General features: G+C 44.5%; 1 protein-coding gene across 2 annotated transcripts in view; it reads left to right on the plus strand.

The window, feature by feature from the left end:
* LOC100692868 (gamma-aminobutyric acid receptor subunit beta-3) overlaps window positions 1-21,294 on the plus strand; it is a 65,325-nt gene that overhangs the window by 29,096 nt on the left and 14,935 nt on the right. For both annotated transcript variants that reach the window (XM_005449998.4, XM_013268976.3), the window contains exons 6-7: window positions 1,433-1,570; window positions 8,513-8,665. In XM_005449998.4, the coding sequence (XP_005450055.1) occupies window positions 1,433-1,570; window positions 8,513-8,665 (291 nt within the window). The remainder of the gene's footprint in view (window positions 1-1,432; window positions 1,571-8,512; window positions 8,666-21,294) is intronic.

A 21,294-nucleotide genomic window follows, 5' to 3' on the forward strand; every position in this document is an offset into this window, starting at 1 on the left:
CTGAGGGCGAGTCATTTAAAAATAAAAGTAATAAGTATATGGTAAATCTAGTATTCGCTCTATTTTTAGCTCTTGGGACACACACCCATTGGCCTATTTACTAGGTACACCTAGCTAGTTTCAGGCTGAACCCTATTTTGCCTTCAGCGCTGCCTTTCTTGTGGCACAAATTCGTCAAAGTGCTGCAAACACTCCATCATTCATCATTGTGTAGGAAAATCTCAGCAGTTTCTGAAGTACTGAGATCAGTTGGTGAGACACCAACAGCCATGCAAAATTCAAAGTCACTTAAATTAATCTTTCTTCTTCATTCTGTGCTCACAATCAGCTCAGCAAGTTGTCTTGACTATGTCTACATGCCTAAATGTGTTGAGTTGCTGTCATGCGATTGGCCGATTGGATATTTGTTTTGTTTTGTTAACAATCAGTTTACTTATCCATTTCAGGGTCCAGTGTGCCGGAGCCTGTCCAGCCTATATAGGGCGAGCATGTAGAGACGGAGGGAAATTCACACTCACATTCACACCTACAGCCAATTAGGATTCACCAACTGACTTAGAGTAACAAGGTTAGGTTAGATTAGGTTATATCTGGCCATTTAGCTGCTAAATGCTGCAAATGACTTTGGCCCTGTTCTGTTTTGTGCTGATAGCGAGCAGGCCATCGTGGCTGGAAACAGGGCTGATAAGAAACAGTGACACGAAACAGTGATGGTGTGATCCAAAACAATGAGCTGAAAGACACCAAAGGGCTGCTTACAGACAGGGCATCCCATCTCTCTGTAGGGTGTGTTATTACCAATGACTGGGATGCCATTACACGTGTTATGTTGATATAAAAATATTGATTCGAGCAGATTTAAGTTTCACATATTTATTTGTGAGAACTCCTCAGCGTTTGAATGCTGTATCACTTAGCAGCAGTGTCTCTGCTCGTCCTTTACAGACATCCTCAGGGCACCGCTTGGTTTCATGTTAGCCTTCTGATTGGGCACTGATTTACACCTGGCATGCCAACAATACGGCAGGATAGGATTAGGCTTATCAGGAACACATAGAGTTTAAGGCTAGTTAGAGCCAATGTCTCAGCTAGAGTAAGAACAAAGCACATTGTAGATGTTTGTATTTATATTTTTTTTTGTATCATCCCCACAAAAAATACTAAAGCAAGATCTGCTAATGGCAGCGGACACGTCTATTTTATAATTCTTCTGACATTTTCCAAACCCCAAGTAAAGCTATTAAATGACTTGCCTCCAGAAAAGCGCCTGGTACTTGGAAACAACTTCAAAAGTGTTTTTTTATTTCCTTCCCAAATGACAGCCCAGTTGGATGATCAGCAACACTGCATATCTTGGTCTCCAGTGATGGTTAGACAGATGGTTACACCTTGGTGTGCATGTGTGTGTGTCTGCGCGTGTCTTCTTCTACAGATGGCTACACCACAGACGACATCGAGTTCTACTGGAAGGGAGGCGAGTCGGCTGTGACGGGGGTGACACGGATTGAGCTGCCTCAGTTCTCCATTGTCGATTACAAGCTGGTGTCCAAGAACGTAGTCTTTTCCACAGGTAAATGCTTCATCAGCTGGATTACCTCTGGGAATAATGCACGGCGAGGCTAACTAGGGGATGTGACGTTTTAGATGATATTGTCCATTTCACGCACTGGCCTGTTTTCGGGGGCTGATTATTCCATCAATTTCTACAGCAAACATGCCAAAATGTCTGTTGATCTTATATCCTCAAAGCCAAAGTTGTGTTTCTTGGTGCTTCTAATTGGATTGAAATGAGAAAATTCGCCATCTTTGAAGTATCCCTCATGCAGCAGCAGGCGACGCGAGCTTGTTGGAATGGTGCTTAAGCGGGACATGCGGTAAATTAGAAAGTATATCATACCCACTTCTGGCAGTTCTTGACCCAGAGAGGTGAAGTTTAATGGATGTAATGGTTCAGTTATTGTGCTATCAGTAGGAAATGTAGCTGAAGACTCTTATCAAGTCAGTGTGATTGCAGCAGTCTGATTGTGAACCCCCTGAAAAATTGGTTTCAAATAGAATAACAATAAATAGTCATGATTAAAGACATGAATGTCTGAGTTTTTAGTTATTATTTATGAAAACTGGGTTTGATTCAATTAAGTTTGATTTATATAGCCCCAAACCACAACAGCAATCCCTTCAAGATGCTTCATAGTGTAAGGTAAAGACCCTAAAATAATGGGGAGAAAGCCCAAGCAACTAGACAACCTCCTATGAGTAAGCACTTGACGACAGTGGGAAGAAAAAACTCCCTTTTAACAGGAAACAAACCTCCAGCAGAACCAGACTCTGGCAAGGCAGCCAACAGCTGGGATTGAGGGGAGAAAGAGGAAAATGATATTAAACAGTCACACAGCTGTTTGCAGATCTGATTTAAAATGTTGTTCCTTTCAGAAATCGCTCATGTTGAAATAACTAAATTGATGTAGGTTTGAAAGAAAATTGTATCTCAACATAAAAGTTGTATCAACATTTTCTGAATTATTTGTATAGCTTCATTCACTGTCATCACACTACAGTGACAAACACTTGAGGATGAGGATGTTACTTTAATACTGTTACACCCCACTATATTCACTCTCTGTGGGCTAAAATCTCGCTCTGCACTACAAAGCATCCTGCCGCTAGAGCCCGGCTGATATTCAGTGATTCAAACAATGTGATAGTCCGATATGTTGGCTGATTTTTTTCCCCTTTCAGAAACACGAAGCATAAAGTGATTGCCACGAGCAGCAGATCTCAGACCTTATTTATCCCCTAATGACATTTAACCTCTAATGAAATGTGAATGTCAAGAAAAACTGAGGAAGATTCTCAAAATATTTAGAAAAATGACAGGTTAAGGCAACTTGTAAAGTCAATGTATATGAAGGATTTACCGTATCACATTTCATGTTCTAATTCATGTGTGTCAGATCGCTGTAGAGTTATTTTAACAAGTAATCCTCATTTCAGCCGTTTTCCATGAACTTTGATTTGACACGTCGCCCATCCACTGAGGTCCAAAATGAATCAGACTGTTACCGAATGTGTACATTTACGCCGGAACACAGAGTTTTTATGAACGTTTCCAAACCAGCAACCATATAATCTGGTCAGAGGGGACACATCGAGAGAGGCGGCTTCTCCGGAGCCTCAGAAATAAAAGCTGTGTGACATTTAGCAATAATGTAATTTCTCACACAATTTATGCTCATGAGGAAGAGCCACGCTGGGTCTGAAAAGGACATGCACAGTAATTCACTCTTTGTTTGCCTTCTCGGGCGTGCGTAACATTTCTGTTGTGGCCGTTCTGCGTTATTTTGTGTTTTTTCACGCTGAGATGCTGTTGAAGCACGCACGCACCTTTCTCTGTCTGTGCTGCACGTGCGGCTGCTTTCCATTTACCATCATACGCGGGTGTCTCTGCCTTCATGTGAATCACATGTGAGTGTGCCGATGCTAGCGCGTCTCTTGTTTATGAGAGGCGGCTTGTCCCTTGTGGGTGGTGGCTATTATTTTAATGTCCGGTGGTCTGCTCGCCCGCTCAGGATGTGTGAAGCACATCAAAGGCTTCCTGCCAGGCTGCCTAATGATCAGGTCTCGTCCGTGTCATGTGCCACTAGCAAGCCTTTAGTTCCCTTCCCTTTTTTTTCCTTTCCTGCTATCCCTTCTTTCTGTCACTATCTCTCTCCCTCTTTTCTCTTCCTCCTGTTTTCCCTCCCAGCTTTCTTTAATATAACTTTTCTTAGTGCTTTTAAAAGGTGTGCTTGGATGCCTATTACCCTGCTCGCTGCAAGAAAAACAACCCGGGTTTCAGGGCATCATAAATTCATGTGAAATGAGGCCCTCAACACATCAGTGTTTCTCATTTAAACACACACACAAACTGTCTGTTTGCATGCGAGGGTAATATCTGCATGTCCGTATGCAAATGTTTGAATGGCCACTAGGGCAACATTTCTGAGTTAGGTAACATTTAATTGTGTTTGCCACATAGACTGTACAGAAAAGATGGACATTGCTACCATGGTTTCAAAAGTCTGCTCAGGAACAACTCGAGGAACACAACAAAGCTTGCTTAGTCCCAAACCAATCAAGCATCAGAACAAGCTTGATTCACTGAGTTCCCCTGCTGTTACCTAATGGATCCAAAGTCCGGCACCCCCAGAGATCCTCTGTGTGTGCATCAGGAGGTCAGAGCTCTTTTTGGCAGAACAGAGAAGCAACAAAATACTAAGCAGGTGGTTTTAATTCTGTGACTCGTTGTTCTTTAAGCCTCGAATATACCTTCGAGTTTGTGTGTTTTAGAAAACAAGAAATGCTTCGTTAACAGCTTTAGAAAAAAAAGCCCTGAAAGTACTCATTTTTAATTAATGTAGGACTGAAATTCATTAAGATGCTTTTGCAGACTGCGCACAAGGACAAATCTGGCTCACTTTTGCTGAGCAGCGGTGTTAGAAAAAAAAGTCTTCACTAAGACTTCTGCTGCATACTTGCGATACACTTTTAAAAGTCAGTAATGCAAGCAGTTATATCATGCAGTGCTTCATCTGAGCTGCAGGTAGTCAGCCCAACATAAACAACGTAAAGCTAAAAAAACAACCTTCATATAGAAAGCTTGAGCAGCATGATCCAGTGCAAGATTGGCACATATGGGGTCAGTGGATCCCTTAAAGGCGCGTCTCATTGCCAGAATCAAACTGTCAGTGCATACAGCACAGCCTCTCATTGCTTCTAAACCTTGACAGTAACACCCCTGCAATCAGCGTGTCAAAGCAGACAAAAAAAGACACCCCATCACCACCTCCACCTCTTCAGCCTTACCCAGACTCCACTATATGACTGCCATCATCACCTTAACTCTTCTCCTTTTTTTTCCCCCTCTTCTCCTTCCTCCCTCTCCTCCCCGCCCTCGCACATGGTGTTCCTCCCACTTGCCGATGTTGTTCGGTATAGCAGTTACAGCCAGTACTGCTCTACACCCACACACAAGTGAACCTCAGCCTCCTCTTTTTCTGAGCCACTTCTGCATCTGCTACTGCGGAGATACTCTGCTCCGATTTAGGCTGGAGGAGTTGCCATTAAAACTGCATCTAAAAGAGTGAATGGGATATTGCCACAGTCTGTTCCTATATTCACACTGCAGTGAAGTGTAGGTTCAGCATGTGTGGAGTTTATTCACTGCTGCCAGAAATGTAAATATTGGAGGATCATTGAATGTGATAAACAACGCATACTTTGTGTATTTATATGAGCTCTAACATATGCTTGACTGTGAGATGAAGCTTTGGTTAAAGTTGCACAATGAATTAAACACAGAAGCTAATAGAGCTAGCTAGCCGAGACAATTAATTGATCAGTAAATCATTTAATCAACTAATCAGTTGATTAGTGGAGGTCAAACAGAGTCAAATTCTTCGTTTGTGTACACAAACTTGGCCAAATAAGGTTTTTGTAACTCGTTTTAATCAATACATTCAGCTTAAATTTCACAATCACACAGTATCGGGGCAATGTGTCAGCTAGTGAGCACACCCTAGATATCCCTCCTTTAGAAATTGAATTCTTTTTTTTATTCAGTATAACCCAAAATGATTGACTGAACCCATAAACTAATCAGTAAAGTCTTTACAGGATTAGAGAGCCTTTCCTATAGACTCCTACAGGACTGGAAGTCTTTTTGCAACTAAAGTAGGGGTCATTCAAAATAAGAAATTAAAAACAGGATATCTTATAAATATTTGTCCCTGTTCTGTAGAAGAAGAAATTTGGTGAGTGGAATTTTATAGTATTTTTTCAGTCTGGAAGTATATATTTAATCATACGACATTTCTGCTAAATAAGCTAGTTAGCATTAGCTGATAGCTTAGCACTTCCTTCCTTATTTAAATATGGGCTCTGTGGGCTTCAAAGAACTACATGCTACAGTCTAAAATACAAGCGTCAAGGCTTTAAAATATGAAGTTTAGAAACCATCTGGATAGACCATAGCAATGTGAAAAAAATGGTACAGCAAAAATACGAATATGTGGTTAAATATGACTTAGATTTAAAATAATATTTAATGGTTCTTTAAATTGCACTTGTGATTTGCGCCATGTACACAAATCTAAGTTCTGAAGACTCTCAAGATTCCCTTGATCAGCTGTCGATCAGCGCCCTCAGCATCTTTATCTTTTTACATCTAAAGGGCAGCAAAACAAACAAACACAAAAAGTGTTTACATTTGTGGATTTGTCAAGACCTCACCACCACTTGGCATTTAAAACAAAAAATCACCAGTTACACATGAAACCATTAGGTTCATGACATCAACTGAATGTGTCAAACATAATTTTATTAGATTATGTTAATGTGACATGGTGATGTTAGACATATATGCTTGCTGCATGCTGTTTACAATGTAAAGTGAAACATGGGTCATTGGTATAGAAATTGTCTATTAATATATTTTTAATAAAAAGTAACTACAGAGCAAACGTTTATCTCCTGCCGATAGGAGTGAATCCAAGTGGATTCCCAAAGTTTCAGTTCAAGCAGTTCTGACAAACCTGCCTACATAAATTTTCTTTTCATTCGAAAGAGCTCACTAAATTTGAGTGCGGTAAACTAATAGGTTGCTAAGTCAACTGATGAAAAGTCTACCCTCTGAGATATTGAACGATAAGCTGGTTTTGATGCAAAGTGCAAATGCTTTAGGAGCCACAGGAATTCAACCATGAAGTAGCATGCTGTGTAAAGTTCCAAAGCAGGGTTACCAAGTGCTCAGGTGCATAGTGTGTAAAAGTTGCCAACACTCTGCTGAGTTGGAAACCACCTCTGGCATTAAGATCAGCAGTAAAACTTTGCGCCAGGAGCTTCATGGCGTGGCAGTTCCTGTAGGGGTAATGTGTAGGTGGCCTGGTCCTTTTGTCTATATACTTCTGTATTTCTACGTGGTTTTTATCTTGAAGGACACAGTTATAGAAATAAAAAGAAATAAAAATGGCATTAAAACTGAACAAATGTTATCTACTTGATAAAACAAATTAAGTGAAAACCGAAAGACAAGTAAAAAATCATTTTGTTTGGGGACCTTTTGAAAAAATATTTCAGAACTCATGAAGCCACGAAGGTCAATTCGTCTTTTTTGCATCGATAAAGAATATATTTCTTCATGTCGACTTCAGTGTACATGTATATTGTCTGGTATGTGTTTGTGGTATATGTATAGACTTTGTTGTTCATTTGTTTGTTGGTGATAAAAATTTGATAGGTAGGTGGAAAAATAATGAATGTAAACCTAGTAGGATTCACTTTCTGGGAACTATGAATATCTTCAGTGTAATAAACAAATCCCATATAGACCACTTGGGCCAACACTGCATTATAGCCTGCTGGCACGAGACTGTTTTGGGAGTATAATAAGTTAATGTGGGCTTTGTGCATGACATACTAAATAATTCCACTGATCCATCATGATATAAAATGGGGTTTGTGGGTGCTGAATGCTTTAAAAAGTCAAATCAGTCAATAGCACTTAGAGTACATAATAACATTTGATGTATGGCCTGTTTTTGAAATTACATGTTGCCATTTTTATTGCAATCTAACATACAGCCGGTGCTGAATCTTAATGAGATTGGGTGCGTTTTTTTTTTTTTAAAGTGACTCTATGAAACTCCACACAAGTGTGTAGTCGATTGGACCCACGCTCACCATAAGTAGCTTTGGCTGAAACCCACGGATTGGCAATTACAGCATAATGGGCCCCACTTCTCCTTCAATATAAAACAAAAATGGAAAAATGTCTAAGAATAGTGGGAGTAACGAGCCATAGATAAAATCTATATAGAGACGTAATGCTAGGAGATTGATGAGAAACCGCGCCACACCATTTATATCAGTGCTTCATGCACACTCATGCACAGACTCTGTTTATATTTCAGGTCATGGAAAAAAAATTAATGGCAAAAATGCTCTCTCAAAAGCAGCGCTATAATTTGAAATTCCTGACTTATGAAGCCTGAGAAGCTCCGCTACATGCATTTATAAAGCTCAGCATTCTTGTAATGCCGTATCCTTCAGAATGCACCCGTGAATTATGGAGGTGGATGATGTGGAGAATTGATAAATCAAAACGTGGTGAAATTTTTATCACCGTCCTGAATATTGTGTCACATCTCTCTGATACATGGCTGCAGTTTTGTGTGCGCGTGTGAGAGCGAGTCGGTGTGCGTTTGCGCTTTTGAAGGGGGATGCTTGTTACCATGGCGATACATCCAACCCATGCTGCTGGGGTTGCCGTGGAAACTGAAACAAAAACACGAGGTGTCCCTGTATGCTTCTCAGAAGAACAAAGTTAAAACATTATTAAGTGGATGCAAAAATAACATATAAGGGATGTTAATATGTTTCTTTTTACCAGTTTTTATATTACACGCCATGACCCTTTAGAGGTTCTTGCCTACTTTATCTCTCAACGACTCGTCTCTGTCTCGCTTATCTTAAGGTGCCTACCCTCGACTGTCTCTGAGCTTCAAGCTGAAGAGGAACATCGGCTACTTTATTTTGCAGACGTACATGCCATCAATCCTAATTACCATCCTCTCCTGGGTGTCCTTCTGGATAAACTATGATGCGTCAGCAGCCAGAGTGGCTCTAGGTAAGTAGTGGTGACTGTTAAAGAGCAGGTATTTTTCTTTCTCAGATGAGGTCGGGGACTGGTAGAAATCACAAGCTGCCTTTCTTCCTTCAGCTTGATTCCCAAAAGCAATGCATCTGATAGAGTCTGAACTTCTCCTGTTATTGTGTCTGAGCTTTGGGAACTGGCCTGTAAACGGATGGACTAAATGGTGATAGATTTGAGGAAAGGTGCCATCCTGTATGTCTTAATGGACTGTTTTTATCCATTGTGACAGTTTCTGTAGAGCAAAAGTACAAATTCACTGAGAGGCCTTCAGGAGCTACAAATTCATCACATATCTAATGGGCATTATTTAAGCTCTTCTTGAGTGGTGCAGTTTAGTAGCACTCAACAATGCAGAGATCAAGTAAACAAGTCATTGATATGTAATTATGGAGATTTCAAGCTGGAGGCTGAAGCATAGTTTTGCCTTTGTCTAAAGCTGAGCTGACCACACATCAGGCAAGTGCAACGGTCAGGATATGAAGGCAGCCAACACTCATAATTGACATGCTAAATAGGTAATTAAGTGTTCATTAAGCTACACCTCTAAACAGGGTTCGTACGGGTGCTTGAAATCCTTGAATTCTAATGTCGTCTTTTCAAAGTTTGAAGAGTGCTTGAATTTCAGATGTGGTGCTTAAAAGTGCTTGAAAATGTAACTGTATTTCATTCACAATAAATAGCTATCTGATTGAATTGTTTTCTTATCAGATAGAGAAATAAAATGAGTCGCAAAAAGCAAAAGCAAAATTTCCCCGCCTGGGCTGCCTTGCGTCTGTTTCAATATGTGACCCCGCCCCTCCCTCGGACAGTCGGGGATGAGTGCGCTAACATACCTGTAGGTTGCTGTTTTAATGAGTGTTTGATGAAAAACAACAATGGCGGAGTTTGCGTTCTCCAGTCGCATGATAGGTGAGTGCTAGTAAATAATTTTCCAGTATGTGTACGTTACACATGTTATTTTTTTTAAATTTTGATTATTATTTTGCTAGCTATCAAACTCGCTGGAGAAATGATTGAAATGCACTGAGTGTGATGCAGTATGGCAGCGCTATTACGGAATATGCTGTGAACTTAGCTAACTTTACTTAGCAGTAATATGAGTTAATTTACTCAAGTGAAAGCTTTAAACATTAGCCCCAGGGCTCGCAAAATTTCAAAATCCCTGGTAGCCCTTCGGGCAGGCACTCTTCAGTTTTTGGTAGCCCGAAATAAATTTAAGTAGCCTGAATAAAAAAAAGAGAACAATTTTTTGATTGATGTTTTGTTTCTTTTACAATATTATACATTTAAGTATAATATTGTAAAGGAAACAAAACATCAATCAAAAAAATTGTTAAAACACAAATTACAACAATTGTATAAAAATTACAACCATCAACTCAAATACTTGGTTCAAATTGAACAGAAATTTCTATGAATTTGTAAGAACTGTGTAGAACATGAATCAGTCTGTCAGATCCTGAATCTGAAATTTCCACTGAAGTCATGGGTAAGAGGTAAGGGGAACTAAGATCTAGGCCATTTGCTTTTTGAAGTTTGCAAAGACTGCTAAATTTTGCAAATGGTAGTTCACTCTTTGCAACACAGTGCAGTGTTCTAAACAGCTTTTTCAGGAGTTCTTGTTGTGCTTGGTTTATTTTTAGTACGTTTTTTGCAATTGGTGTTTGTTCTGGGAAAGATACTGCAGACTGAGCAATAATGCATTTCTTGCATTTGTCATGGGTTCTGATAGGGTCTTTCTTAAAATTACTGGTCCCAGTAACATCCGTTGACTCAGATATCCAAGGAAACTCACAACACACCCGGCAGAACATTGTTATTTAGCTCGTCATATTCCAGCCACAGAAATTCCTTTGTCCATGAAACCAAAAAAGCTGTGCTTTCTTTTTAGTGTGATTTGTCATAACTTTTCCATTTTGTGGTAGGCTTTTCTTTGGCTGTCACTTCTTCACCCTGACCTTTATTATTTCGCTCTGCAGAACTAAAATACCTGCGTAAATTCATCTGCTTTTACACACGTACTTACATAACGGTCAGCGATTCTCTGCGCAATCAGCCTCTATCACATGTTTAAGCTTGTTGCCAGAGATTTCACTTGTCACGTTTGAATAGTAAGCTAATGAGTGATAAGACAATGTCAGGAATTGGTGCGCAATTAATCTGTCACCCTCTGCCGCTCTCTATACACAGTTTGCGCGATCGCAAAGTGAAAGCAAAAAACAAGCGCAAATTCAAACGCGATTTCAATATGTCACATACTGACAGTGGCTCATTGATGCGAATGGCATAATTACCCAGCTACATTTGCGAAAAAATGCAAAGCATTGACATATATTTTCTTTAGAATGATAGCCCGACGGGCAGGGCTGAGTTAGATTTTGGTAGCCCGACTGGAAAAATCGCTAGCCCCGGGACGTCGGGCTAGCGATTTTGCGAGCCCTGAGCCCGATACATAACTAGCTAACTTAAGGCTTTCTGATTAACCCTCTGTGGTCGACGGACCCAGAGTCTCCATTTCAACTTGGGTCAAACGTGCGGACTTCAAACTATATACCAGTTTTTAAATTGTGTTGATAGGTCACGTAAAACAGATGTTTGTGGGGGTATATTCTGAATAAAACAGTGGCGTTTACTCCGGGAAGAAACGGTAAAAACGGCGTTTTTTATGGAGAGCGCTAGCAAACACGCTTTGCTTGTGAGTGAAAAAAGAAAAAACACTCCTTCCCTATTGGTGGAAAAATGTACCATGTCGACCAATCAAAAAATGATACGGCAACATGTGGCATTTGGTTGTTGGGAAGAGAGGGAAGAGAGAGCGAGTGAGCGAAAAAGAGAGAGTTTTGATACGTGAGAGATTTGTGATGTTTATCGTGTTTGTAGTCTCAAGTTAGTGTGTTGTCTTGTGTAGTTAGTGTGTAGTGTAGTCGTTTTGTTTTGTGTGTCAGTTCTACTAGTGAACGTCACAGTTGCTGCAAAAAAGCCACCAAAGGCAGGTTGCAGTGTAAACGCTGAGTGACACACCTGCTGTCAGACCTGCAGGATTGATCCCTGTGCTGTTCTCATCTGTTATAGTGACACAAACTATTTTTTGGAGTTGCATAAATAATTTGTGTGCCTTCTTATTTGACAAAGAGCACCTGATTGTTCTGTAAATAGTTTTGAATGGTTATATAAAAAAACGTCTGAGCCTTGGCTGCATTTTTAGGTAAATAGTACCATATAACTTTGTTGTTTGCAAAACTTGTTCATATTTTTTTTTTAAATGTCCAATTTCTATTTGCATTTCAAGTTACGAAAATGATTCGTTAAACATGCTTGTGGTTTTTACAGTCAAAAATATCACTTTCTACTTGTATTTTAAATTTTGTCTGAATTTAGATAAATTGAACTGAGGTGATGCAAATTGAAACATGCATTCTTTTTTTGGCGGGGGGGGGGGGTGCTGGAAAAGCTTAAAAAGGGACCTTGAAAGTGCTTAAAAACTGCTTGAATTTGACCCTGAAAAAAGCGTACGAACCCTGTCTAAATAACAGAGGTCCAGTTCAAGCTTAAGGAGTAAGGAAACAGCTCTACTGCCTATTGCTGAGAGAGGGTGTCTCTTCCTTTAGTTTTTATAAACCTAATAACAAGATTAAACACAAAAGAAGTATATGTAATGTAGCTTTTCTTAGCACTAATATTATGCAAGGTAGCCATACACCATGTTTAGCCGTAAGTAGTAGCTGTGAATACTGCTGTAAAAACAGCATACTGTCTGTACTAAGATTGTGTTGAACATTTATTAGCAGCAACATGGCAACCAGAGACCACTTCAAGTGACGGCAGGCAAAGTAACCACTGGTGACTTGAAGTGGGCGAATCCAGAGTTAAACTGTTCTCAACTTTGAAGTTAGCGTTACAACGTTGCTTTGCAGTTAGCAAAATAACTTTTTGGTTGCTTTGAGCAAATCTCTACTTTATGGAGCACATGTTTAACTACCCAGCAAACATGGTTAAAACTCTGACATTATTCGCTGGGTCAAAGCTGGTCAAACAGATGGTGATGTTTGCTCAAATTGTAATGTTTCAGCCATGTCTTCTCTTACGAAGCAAGAAATATCAGTCATATTACTGCAAAGAAGAAAATGGATGTGTGTTTTTACAACATTGGAGTGATAAATAATTTAGGCATGAAATAGTTGCGATCAGACAGCCACTCTGCATATATCCAGATAAGTTCAGCGTGTAATACACAATCAGTTGTGTGTTACATGTTGAATTTGCTTATCTGGATAGTTACCACCACTTACACTCTGTCCCCCAGTATTATTAAAACCTGCAGTGTGATCTAAGTCTTGATTAGTTCTCTAATCATTTTTGTTCTAACAATATGTCAGAGTGTATCATTGTGAGAAGTATCATTGTTTAACACTACTAGTTAAACTAAGTAATATATTCTTAACCAAAGAGATTGGTGAGCCTTTCTTTAGTAAGATTTCCCATTGTTGGAGATGCTGTAGGTGGTTGGAGAGAACTAACATTGTCAGATACCCTTTAGGGACTATTTTGGAGCCATTTCACACTGAAAAGAGAAGGCTCTTTCTGAACTGGCAACAAGCCACGGATTCATGCAGCAAAGCCCCCGCAACCGGCAAACTTTTCCAAAAAAAAAGAAATTCCAAGTTGTGCTAAATAAATGATGCCATGGAAACTAAAAGCACAGCTTTGTGTGCTAATCTTGAATTGGCAATATTTGCAGTTGTTTTCCTTTATTGACTTTTCATAACATGCTTTCATAAGACTTAACTATCCCAACTAGGCAAATTAAGGCAGAAGGGGCCAGACCTTTAAAGCCCCAGACTGTAATCAGTTGGCAGTAGTAGCCAACAAGTAGTCAAGTTTGGCTGCAGCTAATGATTTAAATGAATCAGTTCATTATTGACTGATTGGGTAATTATTCAGCTTCTAAAAGTGTAAGGTGACCTTTTGACAAACTTGACAAACTTGACGGAAACTTTCAGGTGTGGCTGGAGATGGCTGAGCAGTAAATGTTTGCCCAGGGGCCAAATAGTTCAATCTGGCCATGCCAATTGATTGCTGCTTCAGTCCTGCAGTTCAGTTTGTAAGGAGAGATAATGGACCAGTAATGACCTTAACACATCATAATGCTTTTTAGAAAACATGTTTTGATCCATTACCTTTCAGCAGCATCCATCTCTTCCCCTGCTACCCTGGAGGGCATCTGCGTGTGTGTGTGCATATACTTCTCTGTTACTGCACGGTCTCTTTCCGCCTCTTTTCGTCAAGGCATGTATGCAATATCCGGTCATTATCGTATGCCTTGGAGTGTATGTCTGCTTTTTTTTTGTATGTGTGATAGCTGCGATATCCGGCATGTAGCTCAACAGGAGAAGGCAATCCATTCTCTACTCCTGATGGACCTTTTTGAGCTTTTAGCAGATATCTTGATTGTGCAAGAGGCTGTAAGTGTATGCATGGATTGCTCTTTGTGTGTATGTGTGTGCACACCTGCCGGTAAAAGCAGTGTAATGATCAGGATGAAATCAATTCAAGGAGGCAGCAGGCAAACAATTGAATTGTTTGAAGGAGAATCTCATTTTCCTGAGCAATTCCGAAGGATTGGAAAGTTACAAATTACCTGCTTGCACCTTAATCTGGTTGCAAGCTTTTTTCCACAGTCAGGACCTTTATTCATAATCGTATTATGTGTACAGTTAGGGTACAGTTAGCTGTACAAGAACACTTTTAGTGTAACATAAGACACATAAGTTTGAAATCACTATATGTTTGTTCAAACTTTTGAAATCTTTTTTTTTTATGTGTGCATTTGCAAAGTGAAAAGTCTCCATATATGTGCACAGTGAACTTCCACAAAGTCCGAAGTCCCAAAGTAGTCTTCATATGGAATTTTTACCTATTCAGCATACTACACTGGAGATCTTTTAGCAAAAGGCCAACCGCATGTAAGAGAGTTGATTTGAAAGGTCAATTTTATACTTCCTGATGATGTTTGTCTTTAGCATCTAACCTCATCTAACATCTAACCAGTTTAATGTTGACCTGGTGAATGTTGAGAGGTTAAAGTTTATAGACAGTGTCCTACAATTCCGATGTCAGGCTGTTTTAGATTACATAATACATATCATAACCATCTATCCATTTGGATAGGTGGGATACACCGTTGGCAGGTTACCAGTCAGTCACAGGGCTAAAACCGACAGGTAACCATTCATTCTCACATTCACACCTAAAGCCACTTTAGAATCGTGAGTTAATCTAACATTCATGTCTTCATGTCAGAGAAAACCTATGCAGAGAGGGAAAACATGCTCAGCACAGAGAGGCCACTGATGTGTGGATCACCAGTAAGAGCTTAGAAGGTCTGATTACTCTTTAACTCTTTCCCCCTTGGACATCTACTGGGAGCAACCCCCCAAAAAACACATCTTTATTGATATATACTGAGCAGGGCTCGCAAATTCGCTAGCCCGACGTCCCGGGGCTAGCGAATTTTCCAGTCGGGCTACCAAAATCTATCTCAGCCCTGCCCGTCGGGCTATCATAGGAAGGAAAAATATATGTCATTGCTTTTGCATTCTTTCGGAAATGTAGCTGGGTAATTATGTCATTGGCATCGGGGAACCACTGTCAATATGTGACATATTGAAATCTCGTTTGAATTTGCGCTTGTTTTTTGCTTTCACTTTGCGATCGCGCGAACTGTGTATAGAGAGCGGCAGTACTAATTGGTGAGTGACGATTAATTGCGCACCAATTCCTCTGACATCATCTTATCACTCATTAGCTTACTATTCAAACCTGACAAGTGAAATCTCCCACAGCAAGCTTAAACATGTGAGAGGTTGATTGCGGAGAGAATCGCTGAGCGCTATGTGAGCGCATGTGTAAGCAGCAGGATATATATTTTAGTTCTGCTGAGCCAAATAAGACAGGTCAGGGTGAAGAAGTGACAGCCAAAGAAAAGCCTACCACAAAACGGAAAAGTTATGACAAATCAGACTATGAGGCAAAAAGAAAGTGCAGCTTTATTTATCTTTTGCAGCGATCGTGACAGGATGTCTGAGCCGCGTATAGACCCAGCGGAATTCGAACGGCTGAAAGCCGAAGTACTATATCTTCGCGGTGTGGTAGATCGGATGAGCACAAAAATGGAGTCTCTCACCGAAACTGTCCTCCAACTTTCCACTTCCGTCACCTCGCTGCAACGTCAGCCGGCGCCGGTGAGCGCGGAGCCCCGGATCGGACTACCAGATAAGTGGAACGGAGTTGATGGCCGGCCTGATGGTTTGCTTGCCACTTTAGACATGCTGTTTGAATGTCAGCCCACTAAATACGCCACCGCCCGTGCAAAAGTTGCAATGCTAACCTCTCTCTTGTCTGGCCAGGCTCAGGAATGGGCCACGGCTCTTTACAACAATAAATCTGCAGCTTGCAATGACTATGCTCTGTTTGTGGAGGAATTAAAAAAGACATTTGTTCCCCCGAGCAGTGAAGTGGAGGTGGAGTCACAGCTGCTTCATTTACGCCAGGGCAGTCGACCCGTCTGTCACTTTGCCTCCCAATTTCGTACCCTGGCCGCTAAGCTAAAGTGGGGAGATGCTTCTCTACGCTCCATTTTTCTGGAGGGACTGGCTGATTACATCCGAGATGAGATGACCGGCCGTGAGGCCCCTAAAACCCTGGATGAGGCCGTGGACCTCGCCCTGAAGATCGACCAACGAGTGATGTCGCGGCCTCGCTACACCCCTCGGGCCTTCAAACCCTTCCAGCCTCAGAGGGCCACGTCTTCGCAGCCTCCTCCCCCCTCTGAAGGAGCCGCTGCTAGCCCAAGCAGTACATCCAGCGAGGAGCCCATGCAGCTGGGCAGACTCTCCAAAGAGGAGAGAGAGAGAGACGCTGGCGTGAGGGTCTCTGCGCCTACTGTTGATCAGCTCGACACCGTCATCCCCGGTGCCCGCTACGTCCGGGAAACGACGACGCCAGGTAGACTGCGGGGGTGTCCCACCTGGCCTTTCGCACTCCTCTGACCCCTCTCGCTTTCTGTTACCAGTAATATTTCACCTGAAATGCCAACAGTTCTCATCTGAAGCCCTCCTGGACACCGGAGCCGCTGAGAACTTCATCGACCAAAAACTAGCCTCCCGACTTCGCATTCCGTTAACTCCTGTGGATCGATTCCTCCCGGTGACGTCAGTAGATGGGCGACCCCTCCAACCCTACCCGATCCAGTTCCAGACCCAGCCGGTTCGCGTGTCTATCGGGGATCATCAGGAGGAGATCCGGTTTCTAGTAGTCTCAGCCACTTCCTCACCTCTCATCCTTGGATACCCCTGGTTCCGTCAACACGACCCCCACATCTCCTGGTCTTCCTGCCAAATCCTGGGTTGGGGTCCCCAGTGTCCACGCCGCTGCCTTCTCTCTCGGACCCAAAAGAACTCAAAGTCAGAAGAGGCCTCTCCCCCGGAGCCCATTGATCTGGATAAGATCCCTCCGGCTTACCACGACCTATCTGAGGTCTTTAGTAAGAGGCGAGCCTCTACTCTACCTCCTCATCGCTCCTACGACATGGCCATTGAGCTCCTCCCGGGAGCGGTCCCTCCTCGTGGTCGCCTGTTTTCTCTGTCTCCCGCAGAGAATAAGGCCATGGAGGAGTACGTTGCTGAGGCTCTCCAACAGGGCTTTATTCGCCCCTCTACCTCTCCTGCTGCTGCTGGATTCTTCTTTGTCAAGAAGAAAGACGGCGGGCTCCGCCCCTGTATAGACTATCGGGGCTTGAATAAAGTCACTATCAAGAACCGCCATCCTCTTCCTCTTCTATCCACCGCACTCGATTCCCTCTCCCAGGCCTGCATCTTCACCAAACTAGACCTACGCAGCGCCTATAATTTGGTGCGCATTAGGGAAGGGGATGAATGGAAGACGGCCTTCATCACCCCTAACGGGCACTGGGAGTACCTGGTGATGCCCTTCGGCCTCTGCAACAGCCCTGCCATCTTCCAACATCTGATCAACGATGTCTTGCGGGATATGCTAGGCCGGTGGGTGTTTGCTTATCTCGACGACATCTTGATCTACTCCTGCACCAAAGTGGACCATGTTCGCCATGTGAGGGCCGTGCTGAGCAGGCTGCTCGAGTACCAGCTGTTCTGCAAACTGGAGAAGTGTGCTTTCCATCAGTGGTCCACCACCTTCCTGGGCTTCACCATCTCCTCCGATGGCCTGACCATGGATCCGCAAAAGGTCCAAGCGGTGACCCAGTGGCCTCAGCCCTCCAGCCTTAAGCAGCTACAGAGCTTCCTGGGCTTACGCCAATTTCTATCGGCGTTTTATCCGTAATTTCAGCACTGTTGTCGCCCCACTGACATCTCTCACCAAACCAGCTAACCTGCCTAAGCCCTTCTGCCTCTCCCCGGGTGCAAAACAGGCATTCCGAGACCTTATCCACCGGTTCATTACGGCCCCCGTCCTGCTCCACCCTGATCCTGCCAGAGTCTTTGTGGTGGAGGTGGATGCCTCCGATGTTGGCGCTGGCGCCATCCTTTCTCAACACGGCCCGGATGGAAAACTTCACCCATGCTGCTATTTCTCAAGGAAATTTTCTCCCACGCAGCAACGGTATGGTGTCGGAGACCGAGAACTCCTGGCCATTAAGTGGGCCTTAGAAGAGTGGCGGCATTGGCTCCTGGGAGCGAAAGACCCTTTTCTGATCTGGACTGATCATCAGAACCTGATCCATATTCGCTCTGCCAAGCAACTCAACCCAAGGCAGGCCCGTTGGGCCTTATTCTTTGAGCCTTACAACTTCCACCTCGCCTACCGCCCTGGTTCCAAGAACGCTAAGGCAGACGCTGTCTCCAGACAGTTCGCCCAGGACAACCTCACGTCAGACCCTGAAGCTATCCTACCTTCTCATTGCTTCGCTGCCCCCCTTCGGTGGCCCCTGGAGGACTCTATCCGGGATGCCCTGACCGCCGAACCACCTCCGCCTGACACCCCTGCTGGGAGACTCTATGTACCATCCCGGTGCCGTCAGGAGGCCTTGCTCTGGGCTCACTCCTCCCCGCTCTCTGGTCACCCGGGGCCTGACAGGATCCTCCAGCTCCTCCGTCGTGCCTTCTGGTGGCCCTCCATGACTCGGGACGTCCGTGAATTCGTTTCCGCCTGTGACACCTGTGCTCGGGCTAAGTCCTCACCAAACCAGCTAACCTGCCTAAGCCCTTCTGCCTCTCCCCGGGTGCAAAACAGGCATTCCGAGACCTTATCCACCGGTTCATTACGGCCCCCGTCCTGCTCCACCCTGATCCTGCCAGAGTCTTTGTGGTGGAGGTGGATGCCTCCGATGTTGGCGCTGGCGCCATCCTTTCTCAACACGGCCCGGATGGAAAACTTCACCCATGCTGCTATTTCTCAAGGAAATTTTCTCCCACGCAGCAACGGTATGGTGTCGGAGACCGAGAACTCCTGGCCATTAAGTGGGCCTTAGAAGAGTGGCGGCATTGGCTCCTGGGAGCGAAAGACCCTTTTCTGATCTGGACTGATCATCAGAACCTGATCCATATTCGCTCTGCCAAGCAACTCAACCCAAGGCAGGCCCGTTGGGCCTTATTCTTTGAGCCTTACAACTTCCACCTCGCCTACCGCCCTGGTTCCAAGAACGCTAAGGCAGACGCTGTCTCCAGACAGTTCGCCCAGGACAACCTCACGTCAGACCCTGAAGCTATCCTACCTTCTCATTGCTTCGCTGCCCCCTTCGGTGGCCCCTGGAGGACTCTATCCGGGATGCCCTGACCGCCGAACCACCTCCGCCTGACACCCCTGCTGGGAGACTCTATGTACCATCCCGGTGCCGTCAGGAGGCCTTGCTCTGGGCTCACTCCTCCCCGCTCTCTGGTCACCCGGGGCCTGACAGGATCCTCCAGCTCCTCCGTCGTGCCTTCTGGTGGCCCTCCATGACTCGGGACGTCCGTGAATTCGTTTCCGCCTGTGACACCTGTGCTCGGGCTAAGTCCTCCACTCAGCCTCCTGCTGGCGACCTTCGCCCTCTCCCTGTGCCGGGACGTCCCTGGTCCCATGTTGGCCTTGACTTTGTTACCGGCCTCCCATCCGTGGACGGTCTTGACACCATCCTCACCTTTGTAGACCGGTTTTCAAAGGCGGTGCACCTGGTCGCCCTGGCCGGCCTCCCTTCCACCAAACGGACAGCTGAGCTCTTCTTAGACCACGTCGTCCGGCTTCACGGGTTCCCCAAGGACATAGTCTCCGACAGGGGGCCCCAGTTCACCGCCAGGTTCTGGAAAGCCTTTTGCCGCCTGATTGGAGCATCTCCCAGCCTCTCGTCCGGCTATCACCCTCAGACCAATGGGCAGGTTGAACTGACCAATCAACAACTGGGACGCTTCTTGAGGTGCTTCATCTCCGCCCAACCGTCGCTTTGGCCTCGTTACCTGTTGTGGGCTGAGCTGTCTCATAACCTTCACGTCTCTTCTGCCACCAGGAGGCAGAGGTCGACGTGCCTGCTGCTGAACGGATGGTCCGCCGCTGTCGTCAGGCCTGGATCAAGGCGCGGGCTGCCATTTCCCGAGCCAACGCTCTGTACACCAAGCAGCATCGTCGCCGCCACCGCCCGGCTCATCCTCTTCAGCCGGGGGATCGCGTCTGGCTCTCCACAAGGCACCTGTGGCTCTGCACCGAGTCCAAGAAGCTCACTCCCAGGTTCGTTGGCCCATACGAGGTCACTGCCCGGCTCAACCCCGTGACTTATCGTCTCCGGCTTCCGCCCGCCATGAAGGTCCATCCGGTTTTCCATGTCTCGCAGCTTAAACGGCGCGTTACTTCCTCGCTGGCGCCCCCTCCCCGGCCCCGCCCCTGCCCAGGTTCGTCGATGGGGGTCCTGTCTACACTGTCCGGCAGATCTTGGACTCCCGTCCCCGGGGTCGGGGGTCCAGTATTTGGTGGACTGGGCTGGCTACGGTCCGGAGGAGCGCTCCTGGGTGCCGTCCCGCTTCGTCTTGGATCCCTCCCTACTCTCGGATTTCCGTCGCCGCCGTCCTGGACCGTCGGGTGCCGGTCTTCGGGGGCGGGGGGTCCTGTCAGCTGGTGATCAGATGATCACGGGGCCGGGTTTAAAAGAGAGACGCCACCCACCTGTTCGCCGCTCAGACATCGTTCTCTTCATGTCAGGAGCTCCGAAACCTTGCCTACGTCAGTCTCCGCCTGACTCAGCAACTGTGAGTGTTTTTCCTCTCGATTCTTTTTCTCATCCCGGCTCCGCTCGCTCTCCGTCTGTAACGCCAGTTCCGAAGCCACGCTTCGTGCACTGATCGTTACTAGAATAACTGCGTGTCTGTTCCAACCCACCGCTAGCCTTCGCCGCGTTTGGGTCTAGCCATCACGCCACACGGGCACGCCGAATTACTGTGTGTAATTCGCCCGATCGTGACAGATTCATGTTCTACACAGTTCTTACAAGTTCATAGAAATTTTCTGTTCAATTAGAACCAAGTATTTGAGTTGATGATTGTAATTTTTATACAATTGTTGTAATTTGTGTTTCAACAATTTTTTTGATTGATGTTTTGTTT

Source organism: Oreochromis niloticus, linkage group LG23 (genome assembly GCF_001858045.2).
Source record: "Oreochromis niloticus isolate F11D_XX linkage group LG23, O_niloticus_UMD_NMBU, whole genome shotgun sequence".
Lineage (NCBI taxonomy): Eukaryota > Metazoa > Chordata > Actinopteri > Cichliformes > Cichlidae > Oreochromis > Oreochromis niloticus.